This window comes from Armigeres subalbatus, chromosome 2, assembly GCF_024139115.2.
Source record: "Armigeres subalbatus isolate Guangzhou_Male chromosome 2, GZ_Asu_2, whole genome shotgun sequence".
Taxonomy (NCBI): domain Eukaryota; kingdom Metazoa; phylum Arthropoda; class Insecta; order Diptera; family Culicidae; genus Armigeres; species Armigeres subalbatus.
The window spans coordinates 25,919,194-25,946,548 of record NC_085140.1 but is presented as its reverse complement, the minus strand read 5'-3'; the positions used below and the strand labels follow the sequence as shown (position 1 = coordinate 25,946,548).

Genomic DNA, 27,355 nt, shown 5'->3' with positions numbered 1-27,355 from the left:
AATTAAGTTACAGATAAGTTGAGTGTGTCTTCATGTTTAATTTAGCATCGTTCAACGTTTTGACAACTCACATTTTTTTTCGGTGATGATGCAATCCAGTAACAGAAAACCCGAATACAACTTCATAATCGTATGGTTTTTATGGTGAGTCAACAAGCAGTCCCTTCGAAGTGTTGAATGGTGCTGTGGTAGAGTGAAGAACTATCAATCACAAGATCCATAAATCGAATCCCGTTTTATATTTTTGTTTATTTTTTTCACTGTAGTGTTTTGCAACATTATTGCAATTTCACTACAATCGAAGGATGTTTCCGTAGGCTCCACATCTTGCGCTTTTTAGATTGCAAGAGTGTTATATTTCATGGCACATACGCAAAGATTGTTTTTCCTAATAGTTGCAACACAGTGCAATGTTCAGTAGTGAAACAAGTTGTGCTGCTTGGGATATTTTTAAAGCGAAGGTAGAATCACGGCATTTGATCTGTTAGTTCAAAATGTCCGCATAAGTTAAAACAGCCTAATGTAATTCTGCCTTTTGTGATTCCGCCTTTCGTGTTTCTGCCTTTTGTATCGTTCCGCCTTTTGTTCATTCTGCCTTTCGTATTCCGCCTTATGTGCTTTCCGCCTTTCGTAGGGCACCCGAAGGAACCTCCCCCATAGATAAATGATTGACCAAAGTTACCCCAAATTGAAAAATCAAAAAAAATCGACAAAAAACATTTTTAAAATAAGTTTAAAATTATCAAATGATCAAGAACAACAACCTTATACGTCCTATACTCGTTTTAAAAATATGAAACAAGCTATAATTTTACTTACGGGGGAAATATTTACAAAACAATAAAAAAAATGATCAATGTTCCCCCGAATTACGGTACTTCAAATTGCTTTAGAGTTATGGACATGACATTGCACTTAAAAAGCATGACTATCGAGCAAGTTACCAATAGATCTTTCATTACGCGTATTGACCTTAAGGCCCGTTCTCTAAATCTTGAAATTCTTGGATGGTCTGGAGCCGAACATGCATTCAGATCATATCCAATTTGGTTCAAATAATCTTTAAGAGTATGTTGCATTTCGAAAAGAAACAAGCAGATCTTTCAATACACGTATTGACCTCGAGACCTGTACTCAAGTTATTCAGGGTGTCTACTCATTTGTAAAAACAAAATTCCCTGATTTTTCCAGATTTTTTCCAGCGCTTTCCGGAGTTCCTATAAGTGTCAAAGCGACTAAATATGCACAACATGATGGACGCTGATTGTTTATCGGCGAACAAAGCCTGTTTGCCACGGAGAAAGTGACACATCGTTTGGCTACGTACGAAACGAGATTTTTTTTATTTCCTTGGGATTTTTTTAGGAATTCATTCGGAAATTTCTTTAGTCAAACTTTTGAAAACATATCAAGAATTTGTTCCGGGTGTTCCTACGAAAGTTCCTTTAGAGATTCCTTCGGGAATTCCTTGATGATTTATTTTAGGAAATTTTAATCAATTCCTTCAGGAATTTCTTTGTAAATTTATCTGGAATTATTAAAGGAAATTAATCCAGGCAGATTCCTCTAGTAACTCCCTCAGAAATTCTTTCGAACATTCCCAGAGAATTTTTTTTAGAAAATTCCTTTCAGAAATTTTGAACCTTCGGAAATTCCTTCGCAAATTCCTTTAAAATTTGCATAGCCCTTGCTTTCGAAATTGCTTCGGGAATCTATTCAAAAAATAAGTCGGGAATTTGGTTTGCAATCCTTTTGAGCAATTCTCCGAAGAATTCTTCTAGAAATTTGTTCGAGAATATCTTGAATGAATATTTTAAAAATTCTTCTTGGATTTCGTTTCAAAAATCCGTTCATCCGAGATATTTTTTTAATTCCTTTGGATTTCTTTCCCGGTGATTGTTTTTAGAAAATCACTTCAGGTACTTCTTCGGAAATCCTTTAAAGAATCCATTCGGAAATTCGTCCTGAAATCCCTTTTGGAATTTCTCCAGGAATTCTTTGGAAGACTAATCTTGGAAATTGGAAATGCTAATAAAAAACTAAGTTGAAAAAAGTAGGCAAAGTTCCAGTTGGAATGTAAGCCATTGAAGGAGGCAAGGGATCATTTTTATCTTTTAAATGAGTTCCAGTCATGATGTATTGATCACCGAGCTAATTATCAAGAAAAATGTATAAATTAGTGTTCAAAGTAAGGAATCATCAATTACCCCAGGAATTCTGTAATTTTTAAAAATTGAAGCAAAATGTCATTTGTAAACACTTCTTCGAAAGACCTGTCATTTGAAAACGTCTAAATCAATAAATTCTTCAACATACACATAGATTACAATCCCAGCATACACAAAAGATAGAAACTTACTTTTTAACGCTTTCCCCCAGCGACGCCAGATAGCCGATGGTGTTCTGTACACTCTGCGACACTTCCTGTATCGCTTGCAGTCTTTCCTTTATCGTTTTCTTTTCTTCCTACAACAAGAGAAAATTTGATTAACGGGGAGCGGAAAGAAATCTTCTTTAGTGTTTCCTACTGGAGAAACTTTTAACTTTTCCAAAACTTTTTCGACACTTCCTCGCTCTCGCTGACCATTCAAAGCGATGGAAATGCTGCTAATCCTTTTTTCAAGTTTAGCTTACCTTCTCCTTATCATCGTCGTCTTCGTCATCACTCGCCACGTCGTATTCGTCTGCAGTGGAGGGCGAAGCTGACCCCGTCAGCCATCGTATCAACCAGTTTCTATTCGCGAGAATAGTTCAAAAATAAAGTTGAAGGGAATGTTGAATTAGTGCTAATTTGACATTTCGCCGGAATGGAGGTTATGAATAAATAACATTTGAAAACGATAACTCACTTCAGCAAATAGAGTAACGCTGCTGCCGGGATGGTGGAAATATCGAACCATATGCATCCGCAAATCCATAGAACTAGAGCTATGAACGACCTGAACGGCGATTCCCATTCGAAGCAACTCCTATGGGGAAAACAAGCTCAATGACTCTGATCCATAATCCCCGTATCAAAACCCCCTGCACTTACTGAACAAATTGTCCTACTTCTATAAAATACATAATCACGGCTTTCAGTCTCGTAACGTTCCTCAGGAACAGCTGACGTTTGAACTTCGCCTCCTGCTGGACGAGTTTTTCCTCCTTTGGTTCCAGGACTCGCAGCGCCGCTCGCACCTTGCTCCACACCACGGTCATTTCCAACAGAATCTGAAGTGCGATGCAATGAGGAATAAAATTAAATGAATGCCATTAAATGATGGGGTAGCTATGTGTATATGGGGAAGGAATGTAAAAATGTGAAACGAAGATGAAAATTCAGTTGGACAATGAGCATTCGATGCGGGGGTTATTCCTGTTTGCTATTTCTGCCGCTGCATACTGAATAGAGCAAATTTCTTGTCGGAAACGGAGAGGGTAAATAGATGAATGAATAGGGGCTTTATCGAGGCTGCTTGCTAATGCAATGCATTGATTTTATAGTGAGCTCGTGGCTTAGAAAAAATCCAACAAAGCTTTTAGAAACCGTGATGCTTTCAATCATAATACGAGTTCACTTCGTTAATGAGTAAGTTATTAGGAATCCAATGCATTAGTAATCGGCATGGTATAATTTAAACGTTAATCCAAAGTACAAAAATTTACCTTTCCATGAGATAATATCATAAAAGAGAAAATTTGAATAAATATGCTCGCAAAATTAAGGTAGGTTTTTTTAATGCTATCAAACAATACATTCTTCAATTTGTTTATTGCTTCGACAAATTTTGTCAAGGGAATCTTAGCAACTTAAAATCAAATTTATGTCTATCATACATACATAATTGATTTAAGTAAACCGTAACGCTTGCCCGATCCCCTTCCCTACAGCTTTACGTAGTTTGTGAACAACTTCTCAGCGACTGCACTTGTTACTCGCTCGTTGATCCCAGGTGTACCCCGCTCGATTTGCTTCCGATCATCGTTATTGAATTCATATTTACAATCCAATGGTCATGAAAATAAATATTCATTAGCCCCTTCCCATTGCTGTAAAGGGCCTGCAGCGGCGAAGAATAACTTTCATCTTCTTTCGCAGCGCACGAGAGTTCACTAACAAGATTACATGACTTTCACCCACCTGCGGTTGCGTCCCTTTCGCCCGGGAGTACATTTTCTTATCCTTCAGTGCGTACCATCGTTTCTCGCCGTTTCGTATCCGCAGCAGCGGAATCATCACCCGCCCCAGAAACTCCACCTTGTGGTCCCGGTCTTCATCGAAGACGGTTATATCCAGCACCGAGGACATGTCTTTTACATTACTGTGTTGATTCCGGAGAGAGATGGCATTTGGAAGAGGGAGTAAACAAGCAAAGGAAGGATTTAGTCATTAAAGAAAATTGACGACAATGTTGAAGTATTCAATCTGTTTCCTTTATCGCACAAACTAAACGACATTTAGTGTTGCCTGCAACGACGATGGGAACAGATACTACAGATAGTGAGTGTGAGAAACAGACTATTCGTGGGAAGTGAAAGATTGCCATGCGACACTTACAAAGTGAAGATTTTGTTCCAATTGGGTGTTAACGTTTTATACTCGGTTTGGGTTTGCAATCTAGCGTTGATTAGCTCTAGCACTACGAATGGATCTGACTTGCCTCCGATATCGGCCGCCGCGAGGCCCGTCGCGCCGAACACCTTCACCGTCAGGTGGCCCACGTCCCGCAAGTTCTGCAGCGAACGGTGCCACGTCTGTGGGGGGAAAATGGTTCCAATTAGCTCAGGTGGTGGTGTGTACAAACTAATAAAAGAAGCAAATTATTACATATCGTTTTTGCTGCTGGGTTCGCTCCTTGGGGTCTTCTCGGTACGACGTTAGGTCCGTTATCGTTTCGGACGCTGTGGTCCCGCTGATGGTCAGCATCAGGTGCACCTCGCCGGTGCACTCCTCCAGTGGTTGCCACATGCCGTGTGTGCGTTCCCGTGGAAGACTTCGTAGATCTATTGTGCATTTGCCGTATGTGTTGTACTTCCCGCATACTATCAGCTCCAGCAGCTGGTCATCGTCGAACAGGTGCAGGTCGAACTGTTCCAGCCATCGGGCCCGGTAGGAAGTTTTGCTTTTGTATTTTTCATTACCTAACCTGAGGAATAGAGCAGCATAGAAAACACATTTGACGATAAATCTGACTCTAGGTTTGGTAAACAATGCTCAAATAATATTGAGCGGATTGAATCGATAGAAATCAACCAGCTAATTGAAAATATGTAATTGAGGTAAATGGGGGCAATAATGCTCTAGTTAAGCAAATCCTTGAAAAGCGAATTTTTGGGAAAGAATCGTTTGGCCGAAATCTATTCGGCCAAAAACCATTGGGCCAAATGCCACTAGGCCGAACAGGTCATTTGGCCGAATAGTTCATTTGGCCGAAAAGGTCATTTGGTCGAACAGATCATTTGGAGGAATGGGTCAATTGGCCCAATAGTTTATTTTGGTGTATAAGTCATTTGGCCGAACAGGTCATTCGGTCGAACAAGTCATTTGGCCGAATAGGTAATTTGGCCGAACAGGTCATTTGGTCGAACAGGTAATTTGGAGGAATGGGTCATTTAGCCGAATAGTTTATTTTGGTGTATAAGTTATTTGGCCGAACAGGTCATTCGGTCGAACAAGTCATTTGGCCGAATGGGTTATTTTGCCGTATAGGTCATTTGGCCGAAATGGTCATTTGGCCGAAAAGATCATTTGACCGAATAGGTTCATTTGGCCAAAGAAAAGAGAAATTAGGACTTAGAAGGAGATGTCTCTTTTCTCTCTTCGCACTAATTATTTCTCACTTCTCACTGTAAAAAAAGAGTTGTGCGAAGTAAGAAGTGAGACGTTTCACTACTTATTTTGCACTTCTCACAGTGAGAAGTTAGAAGTGAGAAATTATTAGTGAGAAGTGAGAAAAGAGACATCTTCACTTGATTAGTGAGATTAGTGATTAGTTCACAGTGAGAAGCGGGAAGAACCTGTTCGGCCTGATGGTCTGTTCGGCCAATGGTATATTCGACCAAACAACTTTCGGCCTAGTGGCATTCAGCCGAATGGTTTTCGGCCAAACGGCCCTTACCCTACAGAAATAGAACTTTTATATAGGCATTTGATAATGATATTTTATTGAAAGTAGGGTTACCAACTTGATTTGGACCCTCCTGACGACATTTCTGGAAAATAATATTGTTCTGCATCTGTTTCACTAGTTTCCCGCGCGAAAATAATGATCTTTATATGAAATTTCAGTGAAATCAGTTTTTTAAACAAGACTACATCACTGAAAATCGCAGAACGCACACAATTATTTTCATGTCGAAATTGTGAATTAAAAACGCAGCAATCTTTTCATTGATACCAATCGAAAGATAAGACTTTGCTTCGGTTCAAAATATGTTGCACTGTCCAACGTAACAATTTATTTCAGATAAATATCCGTGTAACGAGTGTTCAGAATATAAGTCTTTTCGAGATTCGAGTCAAAGCGGTATGAACCGTTCTTATTTCTTGTTTTAGTATATGGAGATGCGATGTACATCACATTATAGAGCCGCTAGGGCGTTACGCCTTGCTCATCCAAATGTGGGAAATTTCAGATTTTCACACCTGGCTGTTTGCTATTTCAATATTTTTGACGTAAACTACGTCTAAGGGGAAGATAGGGAGTAAAATAAAAATTTCAAAGTTGGGGACCTTCGCCAAAATAGGAATTTAAGATTTTGAACGTCTTTATCTTCCGATATATCGGAAGCTCTCTACTAATGTGCACATTTTATTGAAACTTTCAATTATCAACGTTAAGCTATCCAACATTTACATGAAACGCTTTAAAGAATTTAAACGCCAAACTATAGGCAAATAAATTTGGGATGCATTAAACACACTAAGTCGATAGAATCGAGAAAGACATAATCATCACAGAGGAAAAAATATGGTTTTCAAGTGATTTTTTTTAATTGTTATTGTCAATTTAGATATTTTGAGTTACGCCTGTTTTGTTCGAAACCAGCGACATAGCATTCAAATAAATTATCATATAATATTCAAGAATGATAGCATTACATTCCTCAGTTTGGTGCAAACTGTTTTACGTAGTTTTCGTCGAGCGGTCGTGTCTTGTACATAACCCTTCTGGTTTTTTCTCCTTTTGGCCGGCTTTTGTTACATCTACCGCAAACACTGTGTCCAGGGGAGTGAGGTGGTTGTGGCTTTATGTGGCCTCTTCCCAATTCATTAAGCGGATTTTAGTTGAGTCATCACTAACCACGAATTTTAGGTTTTTGAAAAGTTTGTTTTCAAATCTGCCGATAAAATGGTGTAGGTTTCATTTTATTCCCGTTATTTTTTCTTCACATTCCCGTTTAACCTTTCTGTCAGGCATATGAAGAAGAAAGGCACAAATCTCCCAAATGAAGGGAAACGCGTCATATTCATGCGGTTGTCTGAATGAAAGTTTTCTATGATGTTTTACTGTATTCGCTTGTTGCTGTGTGAGTTATGATTTGGATCACCACATGAGTCCTACAGTTTCTCAGAAGCGAGAGTATACATTTCCTGTGTTTTTCTATTTCAAGAAGAATACGAGAGGAACTATTCTTCTACTATCCCCATTGTCAACGGCGCTGTTTTTTTTGGGGAAAGCTGTCCATCACTTATGTTTCTTAATTCCTGGAGAATAACGAATTCTTCTTTAATCTCTGCTACTCTTGAACAACTACTTGCTCTTGCTTTTTAAATAGCAAGCTGTTGTACCAGTAGCGTAGATTCACTTGTTGCCTCGCGAACTATTTTTGAAGAAATATCGTTAGTATCTTTGGCGCGTCTTTTCAAGCCGGTCCGATAGCATTTATCCAAATTATCTACTGGATTCGGTTGATGAGTATAATTCCCGGCGGGCAGCCTTTTATATTAGCCATTTTTTGCCTTTCTCGTATACTAAGTATACGTAAAGGCTATAATTTCACTCCATTATTCACCTTTACTGTCTCGCAACTAGAGAATGTTATGAGCTTGCTTTAGATTGCTTTAGAAGCTTCTTTCCAAAATTATTGCTGTTAAATATTGTCTTAATAATCATGAACATAAAATTAAAGACTTTTAAATATTGTTCATTGGAACTATTCTCCCTTCTACCTTCTATCCATTCGGCATCTTGTCGTCGACTTTTTGTCCTCTTTTTGGTCCCATATCCCATCTTTTTTTGTCCTACAGCCCACGAATAATGGTTTCAAGAAATGATTACTAACTTCTTGGACGTTTTATTGGCTCTAGATTTTTTTTGGACCGTAGTGATCTTCCAAGAAATCGTATGATTATCAAAGAACCAAATGATTATCCAGAACTTCTTGCGCAAACTAGATTTTTGTAAATTTTGAAATGTTTCTTCAGGATGCCAGAAACCTCTATTATTACTGTAACTTACTCTAATTAACTTATAGGGGTAACGGCTCAAACCTTGGCCCATTATGCTACGGTTGAGCACATTTATCGTTATAAATCTTCATATATTGCATTTCCAACCAGAATTATTCCACCAGTCAGCTTGCTTACATTTGGTTTTGACGCCAAATAGCAAAAGACGACGATAAATGTCCGCAATATCTCATTTAAACCAGCGAAAGTCTCGAGAGAAATGGACAAAAGGTCGGCATCCTTGTCCCTATCAGGTGGATAATTTTTCAGCCCACTTGGGACGAGTGAGTGTTGATTTCAAACATACGAGAGATAAAGATGGGTTGCTGTTTATAGTACCAGTCATTTTGCTTGCGTTAAATAAAGGCAGCATGCAAACAAAAAGAAAAAATCAAATCATCTTATTCAGCGTGAATTCTAATTGGTTGCATGTAAAATACTACCACACTGACTGTGAGAGTGCGTTTCAGAGGTTTCAGATTCCCCCAATAGCACGCTTACCAAGGACATGCTAACGAAAATACTATTATAAGAATCGTTTATTTCCCAAATATTTACCATATTTGCAAGTGTAGAAGTTTAAAAAAATGAAAACTGTATTAAAAACTGCATTTGCAAAGGCTACATGTTCTAGCCCTCATGTTGTACCTTCAACCAAATTGCATACGTTAATTATTGACTGCCGCATAATTTAGAGATTTACTGCTAGTTGAAACCATGGCAGTTGTGTTGCTCTCGCTCTTGCGATACTCTCAAAAATTTTTTTTTCCAAAACGTAAACAATGCTTTAGGTGGGATGATGCATAACGCACTACTAAAGAATGCCAATTGTAAAACTTATTCTAGACAATTCCTTGCTTTGTACTGTGCATAAACAGTTATAACTGTGCCAACTACCTGATATTATTACACAATTATTCATAAATAAAATTATGTGATGCTTGTTTTTAACTCTGCCTGCATTGAAGTTTTATGATTGGTACGTGCGTTTGATTCCACTCCTTTCTATATCTATCATCTGTTGTGAATCCTTTCTACACTATCAAGTGTTTCAAATTCCAGAGTTGAATGAATATTTTTTCGGTATCATTTTACAGATCAAAATACTTTTTGCAAGCAATAATAAATCTAAATTATGATGAAGGTATTTGTCAAGTAATTTGATTTGAAATTAGTCACATGAAATGACGTTGAAAGTTTATCTAATGAAACATACGATCCATTGTATCTTTCCATTATGATTTGAGAAAATGTTTGTAGGATTCGTGCGAAAGATGATAAAACTAAATATTCTTACACTAATTTAATCATTTATTTGCGAAATTATGAAGAAAATGGTGTATCGAACCACGAAAGGTTGATGCTTGAATCGCTTTTGCTTGAATCGTGTTTGGAAGCCGTAAGGTAGGCAATTATTTTTGGTATGTTCTGCGAATGAAAGCGATTATATCGTGATTCGAGAAAAGTATCATGAGGGCCCATTTACAAACTACATGATGTTTCAGGTTGTGGGAGGGTACTTGTCTGAGCGTTAAGGACTTTATAAATTTCAGAATCCTACCATACATATGAAGCATTACTAGAGGCTTGGTGTGGGTTGAGTTTAGCGTTATGTAATTTGCGAATGAAACTTAACCGCTGAGTGGATTAACCTGTTTTAACAAAAAATCTTAGCAACCTAATCGCAAGCATCGGATATTCTATCTGCAGCTTTCGGTTATTTTCTCCAGTACGGGTTATTGGTGAGAATGTTTTGATTTTAGAGTTTCACCTATACTAACGTAGTGCTACAAATCGAAAGCACATGCCACCATTTGGCTACGGGTGCCCCCAGTATTGTCCAAAAAAGTTTTGGTTAATTATGTCGCTATACTAATGGATATTGTGAAATAAAAATGATATCTGACATAGTGTGGTTGTTATCCATTCATCTGATGTGCGAAAGCAGGTATGTTCATTCAGAAAACTCTTTTATTGGGCAAAAGAAAAACTCTAGTACAGCCAGCCTGCATAAGTCCACGAAACATGGCTGCTAAAAAACCGAGTCAAAGTGATTTTTCACGCAAGATAAATGCTTGTAATAGTTTAAGAAGTGTATAAATCTAGAGTTATGAAGCAGATATATGTTTGATATACTTTTCTATAGAAGCAGTGGTTAATATCTCCCTACAAATCGACGTATTATCGCTGAAATATTGATTAATTTGCATGAAGAGCCAATGTTACATCCAGGGCCAACATTACCGCCGGTTACCCTATAAGGCTTGTACGCGACAAAATCTGGACACCTTTAAACACGTATAACTTTTGAAATAGAACATCAACGAGTGAAATATTTCGTAGATTGATGAATGTATGTGTACTTTCTGAAAATATATTTCTTATAAGTGTTACAAGTTCGTAGTGAATAATGGCGTCGAAGAAATTGTAGGTTCAGAAAGAATTGTGTGCAATCGCCATTGAAATTCGGGTCTCTCGATCCAGAAACTGACTAAAAACATTTTGTTTTCATGTGAACACTGCTCAAAGCGTTTTAAAATATGTCGATGCTTGTTTGACAATATCTAAAACATCAGAGAGTGGATCAAAAACGGATTTTATGAGCCACCAGAAGGATACGAGCTCGAAACAGATTCTACTGAGGATGTCAAATCATTCGGCACGTATTATTTCATAGAAAATTCAAATGTCACCTAGTTTCGTGCATACATCGAAGCATCCATAAGGATGAAGCCATTTGAAGTGAAAAACGTACCGAAATAAACCAACAGCAGTTTATTTTTATTCTTAAAGTTATGTGTCCAGATTTTGTCGCGAACAAGCCTTATCCTTTGGTAGCACACTGATCTAGCCAGACAATGACTTCGCACAAAACTACACAGTCAAGCTGCAAAATAATTGATAATATTTTTGGACATAAACCTAGAAATCTAGAAATGAAACCTATCAGACAGTATTGCAAATAAAACAACTGTCTAGATGATGTTCTTACCATAATCATGCATAATTAATTTTTTTCGCCAAGATCTCAGCATTTTTTGTTTATTTTCCCGAGTTGGGCGCCGCCGAGTTTTAGCAAACATGATTTTTGCCGAGATCTCAGTAAAAGTGACGTTTCAGTTGCTGAGATACGGTCAATATAGTACACCGCGTACTACGTACTACACCGCGCTGCTGCCACGACCGTAACAGACGCCAGAAACGAAACAGGCAACCAATAGAGTAAGGGAGGTATTTTGGACCACCAATTCGACGGCTCATATTTTGGACCACTGAGTGCAAATTCCTCTTGGTGGTCCAAAATAAGAGCCTCCGTAAGGGTGGTCCAAAATACATCCTTTACCCTAGTCCAGCGGTTCTCAACCTGGGGTACATGTACCCCTGGGGATACCTTCGATGGCCCTAGGGGGTACCTCGGACAAAAATGCGTAATGGCGGACATATAACAATTTCGATCAAAACTTATTGATAATGTTTTGATAATTGTGTATTTTCTATTTCAAAAATGAATTTTGTACATAATATGTAATGTGATCAATAAATCCCAATTGACACAACCAGCACAATGTATGAAGGGCTGTGGAACAAAAGATCAAACGAATAAAACGTCGAATGAACAAAATGATTGTTTTTTTTCACTGAAAATCGATTGCTTCGTTGCAAGAGGATTAGAAGCATCTTTTTACGCCTCCCGGAAGCCTTCTTCCAAGCAGCTCGGAGGCTTTCTTTCGAGAGGCTCGGAAGCCTCCTTTCTAGTGGTTAGGCTGCCTTCTTTCAAGTGGTTCGAAAGCTCGGAAGCCTCCTCTCAAGAGGCTCAGAAGCCTCCTCTCAAGAGGCTTGGAAGCCTCCTCTCAAGAGGCTTGGAAGCCTCCTCTCAAGAGGCTTGGAAGCCTCCTCTCAAGAGGCTCGAAAGCCTCCTCTCAAGAGGCTCGGAAGCCTCCTCTCAAGAGGCTCGGAAGCCTCCTCTCAAGAGGCTCGGAAGCCTCCTCTCAAGAGGCTCGAAGCCTCCTCTCAAGAGGCCTGGAAGCCTCCTCTCAAGAGGCCTCAAGCCTCCTCTCAAGAGGCTCGAAGCCTCCTCTCACAGGCTCAGGCCTCCTCTCAAGAGGCTCAGGCCTCCTCTCAAGAGGCTCAGGAGCCTCCTCTCAAGAGGCCTGGAAGCCTCCTCTCAAGAGGCTGGAAGCCTCCTCTCAAGAGGCTCAGGAAGCCTCCTCTCAAGAGGCTCAGGAAGCCTCCTCTCAAGAGGCCTGGAAGCCTCCTTTCAAGAGGCCTCAAGTCTCCTCTCAAAGGCTCAGAAGCCTCCTCTCAAGAGGCCTGAAGCCTCCTCTCAAGAGGCCTGGAAGCCTCCTCTCAAGAGGCCTGGAAGCCTCCTCTCAAGAGGCTCAGGAAGCCTCCTCTCAAGAGGCCTGAAGCCTCCTCTCAAAAGGCCTGGAAGCCTCCTCTCAAGAGGCCTCAAGCCTCCTCTCAAGAGGCTCGGAAGCCTCCCCTCATAAGGCCTGGAAGCCTCCTCTCAAGAGGCCTGGAAGCCTCCTTTCAAGAGGCCCAGCCCTCCTCAAGAGGCCCGGAAGCCTCCTCTCAAGAGGCCCGGAAGCCTTCTCAAGAGGCTCTGGAAGCCTCCTCTCAAGAGGCCTGGAAGCCCTCCTCTCAATAGGCCTGGAAGCCTCCTCTCAAGAGGCCTGATAGCCTTCTCTCAAGAGGCCTGGAAGCCTCCTTTCAAGAGGCCTGAAGTCTCCTCTCAAGAGGCTCGAAGCCTCCTCTCAAAAGGCTCGGAAGCCTCCTCTCAAAGGCCTGGAAGCCTCCTCTAAAGAGGCTCAGGAAGCCTCCTCTCAAGAGGCTCAGGAAGCCTCCTCTCAAGAGGCCTGGAAGCCTCCTCTCAAGAGGCTCGGAAGCCTCCTCTCAAGAGGCTCAGAAGCCTCCTCTCAAGAGGCTCTGGAAGCCTCCTCTCAAGAGGCCCGGAAGCCTCCTCTCAAGAGGCCTGGAAGCCTCCTCAAGAGGCCTGGAAGCCTCCTCAAGAGGCTGGAAGCCTCCTCTCAAGAGGCTCGGAAGCCTCCTCTCAAGAGGCTCAGCCTCCTCTCAAGAGGCCTGGAAATCTCCTCTCAAGAGGCCTGGAAGCCTCCTCTCAAGAGGCCTCAAGCCTCCTCAAGAGGCCTGATAGCCTTTTCTCAAAGGCTTGGAAGCCTCTTCTCAAGAGGCTTGAAGCCTCTTCTCAAAGGCCTGGAAGCCTCCACTCAAGAGGCTCAGGAAGCCTCTTCTCAAGAGGCCTGGAAGCCTCCTTTCAAGAGGCCTGAAGTCTCCTCTCAAGAGGCCCGGAAGCCTCCTTTCAAGAGGCCTGGAAGCCTCCTCTCAAAAGGCCTGGAAGCCTCCTCTCAAGAGGCTCAGAAGCCTCCTCTCACAGGGCTCGGAAGCCTCCTCTCAATAGGCCTCAGAAGCCTCCTCTCAAGAGGCCTGATAGCCTTCTCTCAAAAGGCTTGGAAGCCTCTTCTCAAGAGGCCTGGAAGCCTCCACTCAAGAGGCTCGGAAGCCTCTTCTCAAGAGGCCTGGAAGTCTCCTCTCAAAGGCCTGGAAGCCTCCCTTCAAGAGGCTCGGAAGCCTCCCTCTCAAGAGGCCTGGAAGCCTCCTCTCAAGAAGCCTGAAGCCTCCTCTCAAGAGGCCTGGAAGCCTCCTCTCAAAGGCCTGGAAGCCTCCTCTCAAGAAGCTCAGGAAGCCTCCTCTCAAGAAGCTCAGGAAGCCTCCTCCTCAAGAAGCTCGGAAGCCTCCTCTCAAGAGGCCTGAAGCCTCCTCTCAAGAGGCCTGAAGCCTCCTCTCAAGAGGCCTGGAAGCCTCCTTTCAAGAGGCCTGGAAGCCTCCTCTCAAAAGGCCTGGAAGCCTCCTCTCAAAAGGCTCGAAGCCTCCTCTCAAAAGGCTCAGGCCTTCTCTCAAGAGGCTCGGAAGCCTCCTCTCAAGAGGCTCGGAAGCCTCCTCTCAAGAGGCTCGGAAGCCTCCTCTCAAGAGGCTCGATAGCCTTTTCTCAAAAGGCTTGGAAGCCTCTTCTCAAGAGGCTTGGAAGCCTCTTCTCAAGAGGCTCGGAAGCCTCCACTCAAGAGGCTCGGAAGCCTCTTCTCAAGAGGCTCGGAAGCCTCCTTTCAAGAGGCTCGGAAGTCTCCTCTCAAGAGGCTCGGAAGCCTCCTTTCAAGAAGCTCGGAAGCCTCCTCTCAAAAGGCTTGGAAGCCTCCTCTCAAGAGGCTCGGAAGCCTCCTCTCAAGAGGCTCGGAAGCCTCCTCAAGAGGCTCAGAAGCCTCCTCTCAAGAGGCCTGAAGCCTCCTCTCAAGAGGCCTCGAAGCCTCCTCAAGAGGCTCAAGCCTCCTCTCAAGAGGCCTCAGAAGCCTCCTCAAGAGGCCTGAAGCCTCCTCTCAAGAGGCCTGGAAGCCTCCTCTCAAGAGGCCTGGAAGCCTCCTCTCAATAGGCCTGGAAGCCTCCTCTCAATAGGCTCAGGCTTCCTCTCAAGAGGCCTGATAGCCTTCTCTCAAAGGCTTGGAAGCCTCCTCTCAAGAGGCCTGGAAGCCTCACTCAAGAGGCCTGGAAGCCTCCTTTCAAGAGGCCTGGAAGTCTCCTCTCAAGAGGCTCAGAGCCTCCTTTCAAGAGGCCTGGAAGCCTCCTCTCAAAGGCCTGGAAGCCTCCTCTCAAGAGGCCTCGAAGCCTCCTCTCAAGAAGCCTCGAAGCCTCCTCTCAAAGGCCTGGAAGCCTCCTCAAGAGGCTCAGAAGCCTCCTCTCAAGGCCTGGAAGCCTCCTCTCAAGAGGCCTGATAGCCTTCTCTCAAAGGCTTGAAGCCTCCTCTCAAGAGGCTCGGAAGCCTCCACTCAAGAGGGCCTGGAAGCCTCTTCTCAAGAGGCTCAGGCCTCCTTTCAAGAGGCTGGAAGTCCTCCTCAAGAGGCCTGAAGCCTCCTTTCAAGAGGCTCAGAAGCCTCCTCCTCAAAAGGCTCAGAAGCCTCCTCTCAAGAGGCTCGAAGCCTCCTCTCAAGAGGCTCGGAAGCCTCCTCTCAAGAGGCCTGGAAGCCTCCTCTCAAGAGGCTCGGAAGCCTCCTGTCAAGAGGCTCAAGCCTCCTCTCAAGAGGCTCAGGAAGCCTCTCAAGAGGCCTGGAAGCCTCCTCTCAAGAGGCTCGAAGCCTCCTCTCAAGAGGCTCTGGAAGCCTCCTCTCAAGAGGCTCAAGGCCTCCTCTCAAGAGGCTCGGAAGCCTCCTCTCAAGAGGCTCGGAAGCCTCCTCTCAAGAGGCTCGGAAGCCTCCTCTCAAGAGGCAATATTATGGTGTGGGGATGTTTACCAGCTAACGACGAAGTATAAATCGTAATAGAGCCAGAAACAAGGAACAACTATCTAAAAAGATTAGGAAGAGATTCCAGATATCTTCATTAATAACCTGAGCGAGTCTTTGTCACAAAACTATAATGAGGGGGAGGGTGGGCGTCCAAAATCACCAAATTCAGCGTTACGTAATTTTAGAAAGAACCCTAAGATAAAGCTACTTTTAGTACTTGATATGCAATGTTGAATCTGATTTATCCAGGAGGAAAATGCACCCCTAGAAGTTTCAATGATTCAATGTAAATGTTTGATGTTATTTGTTCTTCATTGTTCTTTGTTTTTTGTTGTTCTTTGTTCTTGGTAATGTATTCCATCCCATCAATTTCATCCATCTGTGATTTACAGCCTTTTGATAATTTTATCCATTTAATATTTCAGCTTTTCGAGTTCAGCTTTATGCGTTTAAGCTTTTTGTAGGACACCCGTCCAAGAAGAAAAGAATGTTTCTCACCTGAAAACATCTTAAATCTGACCAAGAATCGAACTAGCTATCATCGTATTGGCAAACTTACGCCTTTGTTCGCAAAGCTAACTGTAGATCCTGGCAGGAGAAATATTTCTTTTACTATCACCAGTATCAACCTCTCGTAGGCACCTCCTTCGTCACCAGGTTCTTTTCCTAATCAATTGTAATGCAGAATGTTCTGAAGAACATGCAATTATTTGTAAGAACTATTTATAATCTATAGCGATATTTTTTATTGTTCACTAAAAAGACATTATTTGGAAAACCATCTCTGAATTATTATACCAATGTCAAATTGAAGTTCAACAAGTGGATGTAAACTGCGACAGCCGTGTGTAATATTGATCTTAGGGAATCAATCAACTAGCTTACGAATAGTTATCAGAGCGGTAGACTATTAAATATTAAATGATTTGTCATCACATTCTAATATTATTTCTTTTAATAAAAAGCTTACTCACCTAAACCTAACGTACACATCGTTGAGCGCATTCTCCGCGTCCGGTGGGAGCCCCTTGGCTTCGATCAGCACTATCGTCACGACCGAGGACCAAATCTGCGACTTCAGCCTCCGGGATGCGTCTGCCAGTTTCGGGTTGCGCTGAAAGTACTACCGGGTTAAAGCAAAAAAAGCGACGGAGGGGCCAAGAAAATGGAAGTGGTGACGATTAAAAAAGATTCAGAAAGAAACATTGCTAGCTTGTAGTTGATTTTGTTATTTGGGGGGAGGTGGTTTACTGGGAGGGATGGGAAGGATGAACCGATTGTGGCGTTACAGTTGATGAAACTGATAAAAGATGATGATGAGTAGATGGAAGTGCATCTATCGTGCATTCATTTGTAGACTATCAAATTGGTCGAAGCTGATGCATGGTAAAAATAGTGTTTCATTTTTAGATACACGCCAGTAGAGAATCAAATAAGAGATGAATGGTTGACTCGTCAAACTGCAATTTGATTTGATTTTAAATCTTTTCAGTACATAGAGAAATCAAAGACGGAGACACTTTATCATTTTTCACCTAAAAAATTACTTCCCGCACAAGCCTTAATAAGTAATCTATTTCACTGTAATAACTTCCTCATTGCAATAACTGGTGCATGTTCCTATTGGTGATATAGGTGTCAAATGAGTTTAAGAAGCGGAAACGGTGGTGGAAAGTGAAAAAGGAATATCGAAGGGAAAAATTAACAAACGTGACTGGATTTGATCTTACTTGTTCTTTGTCTTCTTGCGTTTTCGGCCATAACGTCACCCCAAGTTTGATTTCGCCCAAGTCTTTGTTGGCCCGTTGTGCATCCTCCAGTTTGATTAGCAGCTCCTCAGCCCGGTTCAGCTCCAGCGAAGTTAGATTCAATTTGGCCGATCCCATAAAATCGTCCTGTAAGCCCCAGTCATAATCGAAGACCTAAATAATGAAAAGAACAAAGCAGATTGCTGAGCGAATTTAGCGTTCCGAGAAAAGTAGCCGTCTCCATTACTTTGATGTTGATTGGTTGGAAAGGGTCCTCCACTGGAACGACGAACGTTTCGTCCCACACGGGATTTAGGTCCTTGTGTACGGTTTTCGATTTGTACAACAGTCTACCGCCTACCTTGAACTTAACATACGGATCGCTGGTACCTGACGAAAGGAAGGAAACATTCTCCGATTATGATTGATTGATGTATCGAGTTGAGAAATAAAACCGTAGTTTGCAACGAACCGCTCTTATCCATCGCCACCAAGTTGTGGCCACTGACGAGGTGTATTCGCAGTTGGAAGAACGAATGCTGACGCAGCTGAGTTTCTCGCCTTCGTTGTACATCGTCCCCGCTGAGACTGGTGGAGGCAGGTGCAGCCACGGTTCCAGTGGCCGTGCTTCCGCTTGAGGTGGGTCCATCGTTGCTGCTGATTAGTTTGGCTACCGCTGCCGTCACTATGTTACCGGTAGTACTAGTGCTAGGTTGTTCTACATCTACTTTGGTCGTTAGCTTCAGCGCGTTTCCGTCCGAGCTCATTGAGGCAGTCCTTTCGTTTGGTCGCGCCAGCGGTGAATCTCCTATCGTCAACGCTCGGTGCCGTGGGGATTGTGTCTGCGGGGTAGCCGAACTGCTGTGCTCCGAGCTGTTGTCGGCGGCGTAGTCGCTTTGGCTGTCACGTCGTTCCAGGTCCTGCCCACTGGAGGCTCGTATCCGTTCTTTACTGCGCCCGCGGGACCATCGATTCTGTGGGTGAAGATTTAAAGCGATTCGTCATGGGATTTCTGTAACTACTTTGATTGTTTACGATGTTTAAGTGTCAATATTTCTTTTTCAAAACTACGATTTCTAAGTTCCAATGTCAATATTTCAAGTCAAAATATGGTTCTCGGATATTAAAATAACAAAACTTGGGAATAGTAATTTAAATGCTTCTCAATTAGGAATGTTTAGAAACATGATGAGTTTTTCATTTCTTGATTTTCTCTAGTTTTCCTGATTTATTACTTAAATTGTCATAATTCTTTCGATTTCTCAATCTCATACTTCTCGTTACAGTCAATTCTTTCGATTTAGTAGATGTTGCTAAATATCCTCATTTTATCTTTTTTGTTGATTCTATGTGTTTGAATTATTTGGTTCAATTGATTCACTGGCTTTTTCTGGTTTTCCTGATGCTCTTGATTTTCTCGAATCTGCTGTCTTGATCTGTACAATGTTATATAAGTATTAGACAACACCAAATCACTCACCCTTAACGTGTTGAAGAAACCATGCGTCCGCTGGATGACCCCCGGAACGCTTGGGTTGACGGCACTGCGCGCCCTCACCGGCGATGACTGCGGTGAATCGCCCGAACCGCCGCAATCGTTACAGCTGAGCTCCGAGGCCGACTTGCTCAGATGCTTCCGCAGCGAGGAACATTTGGATTCTAGATTCAGTCGAGAACGTTCTACAGGTTTAGTAAGGCCCGTCGCACATACATACACACATATACGGAGAAGTGGCACATAAACACACGCCCACCCGTACGTGACGCGGGTCAATTAGCCAAGCGGTAATGTCGGGTTGATGGTTATTGGTTGTAGTTGATGTAGGTCGGACAGTTGTTGTGAAAAGCACAGCAACAAAAGAGAGACAACGAGACCGGTAATGGTGTTATTGAGATACGTGAATCGTTGTCGTTCTGATGTTAGGACATTGGGAATGAATATTCGAACGTGTACTACGGAGGAATAATCGAGTTTGATTGGACCGACTCCCGTAAATTGGAAAAGTTTCCATCAACCGTGCCAGTGTCTAATCAAAACAAAGATACTTCATTGTATCAAGATCAATCTCCCACAGTAGGCGGCATCGTCTTCGTCGTTGGCGCCTGCCGCGATAAATCGCACAAGATCAAACTTCGACGTCGCCGCCTGCTGTGAGATAATCGAATCATTGTCGTTCGATCTAACTCTAAAGACAGAGCGAAGGTGATGGCGGATGGAAGCATCTTACAATTTTCCAGAAATTCTTTTCATTCTTATTCAAATCAATCACGATTGTTTGTGCAGGTGCTTTTGGGTATTTATGTGCATTTGTTTGTGTTCGCTGGTTGGATGAAGCGTTGTTTATTTATCTAATCGGTTTGAGCTGTTGAGTTGTAGTTCGTTATCATGGCCAAGGTGGTTGTGAATTAAATAGGTTATTTGCTGCCCGGATTCAAGGTCCGCAGCTAAATGGTGCATCTTTAAACGATTGTGTTGGTTCGCTACCGGTTGAGTCGGTTCGTATGCAGATGGGAATGGAAATAATGACGGTAATTTATCGCCTTCAAGCATTCTGGGTTTTCTATTGTGGAGTAGCACCGTGCAAATGGTTCCGGAATAACCATGCACCCTATACAAAGTTAATGGCCTGGTTATTGGGGATGATAAATATACAGAGCTATGAAAGTACTTTGAATGAATAATCAAGGAATTAATATAAAACGACTTCTTCGGAATAGAAGAGAAAATTCTATATTCTGATACATAGTTGATTGGCATAATATTATATTTTATTAGCGTCTCCCCCTGTTTTAATGTTGTCAGCAATGAAAAACAGCGTTCAGAATTACATAGCACTTGGCGCTGCTTAATTATATAAATCAGATTTTTTTTTTAAAATGCTTCTGTAAACATTTTTATAATTAATGAGATGAGTGGATTTTACTTCTGCGTGAAGTTAAACGCTTTTTACAATGATATAGAAACCATCTTCCAAACTTAGATGTACACGAGAGTTCCGTTAGGATACGGTTAGAATAGAAGTGGGTTTGAAAGCGAGCGAAGGACAATATTTGTGATGATATAAATCCCACGACCTTCATTCTACCATACTCCCATATGAAGAGGAAGTGAAGATAATCAGTGTAGATGCTGAGTTTTAGAAGCATTCGGGGTAATTTTCCATTTTTACAAGTAAGTGGAAAACATATCCAATTTTTGCCTTTCTCGTATACGTAAAGGCTATATGTTCGCTCCAACTACGATTTTTTTTAAAGAGACCCAGAGACCCATAGTGTTACATCGACTCAGCTCGACGAATTGAAGTGATGTCTGTGTGTGTGTGTGTTTTTTTTTCTTCCTGAGCAATGGAGGGGGAATCTGCTCAACAGACATCCTGGGTTGTCCAGGAAGTGCGGGGTTGGGGACCACCTCCAACAGCAAACGAGGGAGGCAGGACTACATCCCCGACCCGCAAAACCGTTTCCGTTGCCGCCAAGCCCATCGTCCCTTCGGTATAACCAGAAAGTAATGCTTCAAAGGGGGGGCAGTGCACAACGCACCCTCGAGGTTAGCTGCGTGTCCTTGCAGCATCGTGACTCGCGTTTTTAGAAGAACACCATGGTATCATGCCAGCGCATTGCCGGCTATCCATATGTCATTACCACGCTCTATGTCCTCGGAAGATAGGAAGGGTCGACTTCGCGCCTGCTTCCCTCTGCACGACTAGTATCAAGAATGATGATGCCGCGTGCACCCCAAATTGACCTCTCTGCGATAGGGCCTATTCGCCAACACACAGAGGGACTTACCAACGCGGTGCCTACACCTGCCCCAGCCTTGACGAGGACCTCTTTCCATCCTCGGGCTTGGAACCCGCCCGGTTGACCGACACCGTGAAAGCGACGATACCATGTTGTTCTTCGCGCGGCCACTTGTTCGATACAAGGATCGAGTTCGACTACAGGGCACCGGTATGACCCATGAAGGCGACTTCGAACCCTTGGACCACCTCTTAATTGCGCCTGAACTAGCCATGAACCTCGACTCCACGCACCACCTTCTGTGTAGCTCCGAGATAATTTGGACGATAGCCGATAAAATGGCGTTCCAGCCAGGGTTCCAGGGGTAGTATCCAGAGCACATGTGGTCACGCATTGCGCAAAAACGTGGGCACACGAACAACACGTGTTCCACCGTTTTCTCTAAACCTGTGAACACCGGACACTCGGGCGAGGCCGATTGTCCGAACCAGTGTAGATGCTGTTTGAAGCAACCATGGCCTGTGGGACCTGGGTCAGGTGGAGGTGATTTCCCATGGCGCCTCTTGACCCACGTACCTATCTCCGGTATCAATCAATGTGTCCATCTACCCTTAGTGGAACTGTCCCACGCACGCTGCCATTTGACAATTGAGGCCAACCTGACAGTCCTACGGATGCCTCTCGTGCCGCGCATTTCGAAGGACTCTATGTATTCACCGATCACGATGTCAGTAGGCATCATACCGGTGATGACACACAGTCGAGCACACACACACATCGAGCGGCACAGCACGGTACGCGCTCGCAACTCTTAGCCACATGAGCCTATACGTACTTTCTAACTTCTTTCTGTAGCAGTTAATACGCAGGGCCGTGCCCCAAGCCCCCCATACCTCAGTATGGACAGAGCGACACTAGCCAGAAGTTTGCGCTTGCTGGCATAAACCGTAGAGCTATTGGACATCATCCGGTACAATGCCACTATAGCTGTGGAGGGATGCTTGCAGGCGTAATTGACGTGGCTACCAAAGGTGAGCTAAATGTCGATCATTACTCCCAAAAGTTTGATGAAGCGTTCAGAGGTGTCCGCGCATTAGCCCGCGCTTATCGCCGCTGGTTGCTCCGAATTTCGGTTGTTAACAACAACCTTCTCTAGCCTTGTGGTGAGCCAGTTCTAACTTCCTGGAACTCACCCACTCCTCCACAATTGCGATCGAGTGGGCTGCAGTCAACTCCACCTCTTCGATGATTCGCCGTAGACCCCCAGCGTAATATCGTCAGCGAAGCCGATGATTACCACGCCCACAGGGCACTCCAACCTCAAGACGCTAAGGAACTGTGCAATCCCCGCAAGTTCCACCACGGTTACCCTTCCCTCGTCGGCCACCCTGCTCCTGGCAGCTCCACAAAGTGAAGCCAGGGACTTGGGTCATGACGTGGGAGGAGACACGCGATGATCCTCTCCAACATCTCTGGAGACCGCTCTGTGGAGGCCATCGCTCCACGTGTTTTGGCCATTACGACCCTATATGCGTCACCCCTTGGATTCACGTTTGCACTTGGCCGAAAGGGTCGTTTGGCCTAAAGGGTCATTAGGCCGAAAGGGTCATTTGGCCGAATGGGTCGTTTGGCCGAATAGGACATTCGACCGAAAGGGTCATTTGCCTGAATAGGACATTTGGCCGAATAGGTCATTTGAAAAGTGAAAAATCAGGAATAAGAAGAGAGACGTTTCAATTTTCTTTTCTCATTTCTCACTTCTCACTGGAAAAAATGAGGAGCGCAAAGTGAGTAGACGTATCAGAGGCGTATCACTACTCACTTCGCGCTTCTCACTTTTTATAGCGAGAAGTGATAAATGAGGAAAGAGAAGTGAGACGTTTCAATTCTTAGACGTCTCACCGACTGAGATTAGATCTATTCAAAAGGCCTGCTTCGAGGGCCTGTGTCAAAGTGCCTCCATCCTCCATCCATGGGGTGAGACGTCTCACTTCACACTCCACATTTATCACAGTAATATTTTAGCAGTGAAAAGTGAGAACCGCGAAGTGAGACGTTTCACTACTCAATTCGCGCTCCATATTTTTTACAGCGAGGAGTGAGAAATGAAGAATGAGAATTGAAACGTCTCTCTTCTTACTCCTAATTTCTCACTTGCAAATGACCTATTCGGCCAGATGACCTATTAGGCCAAATGTCCTATTCGGCCAAATGAACCATTCGTCCTAATGACCCTTTTGGCCGAATAACCCTTTCGGCAAAATGACCCTTTCGGCCAAACGACCCTTTCGGCCAAATGACCATTTCGGCCAAACGACCATTTCGGCCAAACGACCCTTTGAGCCAAATAACCCTTTCGGCCAAACGACTCTTTCGGCCAAATGACCCTTTCGGTCAAACGACCCTTTCAGCCAAATGACCCTTTCAGCCAAATGACCTTTTCGGCCAAATGACCCTTTCGGCCCAATGACATTTTCGGCCAAATGACCCTTTCGGCCAAATGACATTTTCGGCCAAACGATCCTTTCGGCCAAATGACTTTCGGCCTAATGGTCTGTTCGGTCAAACAACTTTCGGCCTAGTGGCATTTCAGCCAAATGATCCTTCCCCGTCTTCGCCTCACATTTTTTTAAGGACAATCCTCACCGAATCTAAATTTAAAAGTACTCGTTGCGCACACAGCTCAGCGTGACGCAGCAAAGCTGAAATATTAAAAATGTCATGCTTCCGTAATGAGTCGTGTACCGTTGAAAATGCGAGTACTTTAAAATTTTTCGCGTGTAGACATGAAAGCCTTCACTTCAGGTATTTCTTGCATAACCGCAAATATCTTCCATACGTAGATTCTATCATATGTACCACAACGGGTACATCACATTTACAAAACAGGCCTGTAGATCATTGGTTGGGCATAGACCTGATGGGCTTCACTTAAGAGATTTCTCAGATAACCACGAAGATTTTCCTTATGCAAATTCTGTTATTTGTACCACAATTGGTTCATTACATTTACAAAACAGGCCTGTAGATCATTGGTTACGCGTAAAGATCTGAATGCCTCCACTTCAGGTGTTCCTTGGATAACCGCGAACATGCTCAATATACATTACACATATTCTAATCTATGTTTCATAATGTACACATTAGCCTGGGACGTGGATATATGATCAAAATAAATTTTCGTTCCCTCATATTTTTCAGAAGCCTTTTGGGTCTTACAATGCTTGTGCGAAATTTCAGATCAATCGGTGGAACTATATTTTTCCCCATAGGATTTACTATGGGAAATTTACCTTACAAAAAAATTCTCAAGGTGTCCGATTATTCTCTAACGATAAATCGATCCAACTACATCATAGGAAATTTTACCAGCAAACTTTAATTGGAAGACCGCAAAGTGATCCGACGCTCGTAAAAAATGTTATTTACATAAAACTAATTGCTGTATGAAAGCAAGGCTCATTGTACTTTTCGTTCCAGCATCACTGCCGTCTGCTGCTTGCTGTTGTTTGTACGAGGCACCACTTTGCGTGGAGGATTAGCTTATGGGCCAAACACAATGAGTACGTTTGCGTGCGTTTTGACAGTTTTCCCATGGGAAAACTGTCAAAACGCACGCAAACGTATCCATTGTACCGTCTAAGACGAATTAAGTACTGTCCATTTAATTCCACTAGTTAATTTTCGTTATCTTTGCAGATACGTATTTCGACCACAACTGTGTGGTCGTATTCAATGTCTTGTACTCGACTCGACTTGGTCGAGTCGAGTACAAGACACTGAAGACGACCACACAGTTGTGGTCGAAATACGTATCTGCAAAGATAACGAAAATTAACTAGTGGAATTAAATGGACAGTACTTAATTCGTCTTAGACGGTTTAATACATTCCACTAAAAGAGCTTAATATATTTTTCTGTATCTATTGTGTTTGACCCTTTAGTATGAATGAAAAGCGGGTTACTAGGGATACGTTTATTGGCCTTGCTGTTTGAGTTTTCGTCCTTCTAGGTAGAAGAAACTCAACCAAATTTCAATGTAGGTGTGATTAACAAAAAGAGGCATGTAACACACACTTTCCACACACAATGCAACGAAACAACTATAGATGCGAGGTATAGGTTGGGGCCTCTCTTTCTCGACGTCAATAGTTCGAAGCTGGTCTGAGCGGGATTTTTTTTTCGATACTGGTATTCTTTAGGAAATTCTTTATATTTCCATATTCTTACTTTAGATTATCCATTTATCCAATATTATCCATTTCTATACGATCGTTATAATTTAATTTTTTAGTTTATTTATTTATTTATTCTTTTCCATCAACAGGCTTAAAATAGCCCCAATGATGTTGGTAATAGTTGCAGAATTATATAATTGATTTCTTTGCTAAATTTGTTTAATTGAATATCCATGATGTGACGTTGATTTAAAATGGGATGTGATGTAAATTTTGATGTGAAAATCATCTCTCATACAATCTAGATTTTTTCTATAATCTGTATTAAAGATATTTTCAACTCGAGGCAAAACAAATCTAGGAATCTCCTAAACTATTTCACAATTTAGAAGTCTTCGATTTGAAAAATCGGCATGTCAATCAAGTATCAATGAAGCAGAGCAAGTTCATTAATGATTATTTATTTTAGAGCGTCTTAGGGGAAATGCTACAAGGTTAAAATACTATTATTCTTCCATTTACTTCCACTATTAACTTTTTTATGTATCAACAAGCAGATACATATTTCGTTTCCTACTTGGAAACTTCTTCAGTGTTTGTTATCGACGATACTATTAACTTTTTTATGTATCAACAAGCAGATACATATTTCGTTTCCTACTTGGAAACTTCTTCAGTGTTTGTTATCGTCGATATATAAAGAATTTCCTAAAGAATACCAGTATCGAAAAAAAAATCCCGCTCAGACCAGCTTCGAACTATTGACGTCGAGAAAGAGAGGCCCCAACCTATACCTCGCATCTATAGTTGTTTCGTTGCATTGTGTGTGGAAAGTGTGTGTTACATGCCTCTTTTTGTTAATCACACCTACATTGAAATTTGGTTGAGTTTCTTCTACCTAGAAGGACGAAAACTCAAACAGCAAGGCCAATAAACGTATCCCTAGTAACCCGCTTTTCATTCATACTGAAGGGTCAAACACAATGGATACAGAAAAATATATTAAGCTCTTTAGTGGAATATTAAATCTAAGACGAATTAGTACTGTCCATTTAATTCCACTAGTTAATTTTCGTTATCTTTGCAGATGCGTATTTCGACCACAACTGTGAACGTCTTCAGTGTCTTGTACTCGACTCGACCAAGTCGAGTCGAGTACAAGACACTGAAGACGACCACACAGTTGTGGTCGAAATACGTATCTGCAAAGATAACGAAAATTAACTAGTGGAATTAAATGGACAGTACTTAATTGTCTTAGACGGTATTGATATAGCCAGGTAGTGTTTTGACCGTTTTCCCATGGGAAAACTGTCAAAACGCACGCAAACGTACTCATTGTGTTTGGCCCATAAGCTAATCCTCCACGCAAAGTGGTGCCTCGTACAAACAACAGCAAGCAGCAGACGGCAGTGATGCTGGAACGAAAAGTACAATGAGCCTTGCTTTCATACAGCAATTAGTTTTATGTAAATAACATTTTTTACGAGCGTCGGATCACTTTGCGGTCTTCCAATTAAAGTTTGCTGGTAAAATTTCCTATGATGTAGTTGGATCGATTTATCGTTAGAGAATAATCGGACACCTTGAGGATTTTTTATTTGTAAAGGTATATTTCCCCTTAGTAAATCCTATGGGGAAAAAATATAGTTCCACCGATTGATCTGAAATTTCGCACAAGCATTGTAAGACCCAAAAGGCTTCTGAAAAATATGAGGGAACGAAAATTTATTTTGATCATATATCCATGTCCCAGGCTAATGTGTACATTGTGAAACATAGATTAGAATATGTGTAATGTGTATGGAGCATGTTCGCGGTTATCCAAGGAACACCTGAAGTGGAGGCATTCAGATCTTTACGCGTAACCAATGATCTACAGGCCTGTTTTGTAAATGTAATGTACCAATTGTGGTACAAATAACAGAATCTGCATATGGAAAATCTTCGTGGTTATCCAAGAAA

At 42.5% G+C, this 27,355-nt stretch overlaps 1 protein-coding gene across 5 annotated transcripts in view; it reads right to left on the bottom strand.

Annotated features, from left to right (window-relative positions):
* Positions 1–27,355, bottom strand: part of LOC134218294 (multiple C2 and transmembrane domain-containing protein) — a 158,488-nt gene that overhangs the window by 14,839 nt on the left and 116,294 nt on the right. For 3 of the 5 annotated variants that reach the window (XM_062697229.1, XM_062697230.1, XM_062697228.1), the window contains exons 3-14: positions 18,952–19,151; positions 17,944–18,445; positions 17,719–17,861; positions 17,454–17,645; positions 16,698–16,846; positions 4,811–5,129; positions 4,541–4,737; positions 4,124–4,304; positions 3,035–3,213; positions 2,850–2,969; positions 2,635–2,734; positions 2,360–2,466 (exon numbers count right to left, since the gene is read on the bottom strand). In XM_062697229.1, the coding sequence (XP_062553213.1) occupies positions 2,360–2,466; positions 2,635–2,734; positions 2,850–2,969; positions 3,035–3,213; positions 4,124–4,304; positions 4,541–4,737; positions 4,811–5,129; positions 16,698–16,846; positions 17,454–17,645; positions 17,719–17,861; positions 17,944–18,445; positions 18,952–19,151 (2,389 nt within the window). The remainder of the gene's footprint in view (positions 1–2,359; positions 2,467–2,634; positions 2,735–2,849; positions 2,970–3,034; positions 3,214–4,123; positions 4,305–4,540; positions 4,738–4,810; positions 5,130–16,697; positions 16,847–17,453; positions 17,646–17,718; positions 17,862–17,943; positions 18,446–18,951; positions 19,152–27,355) is intronic. The other 2 variants (XM_062697231.1, XM_062697232.1) reach the window with 2 other exon arrangements.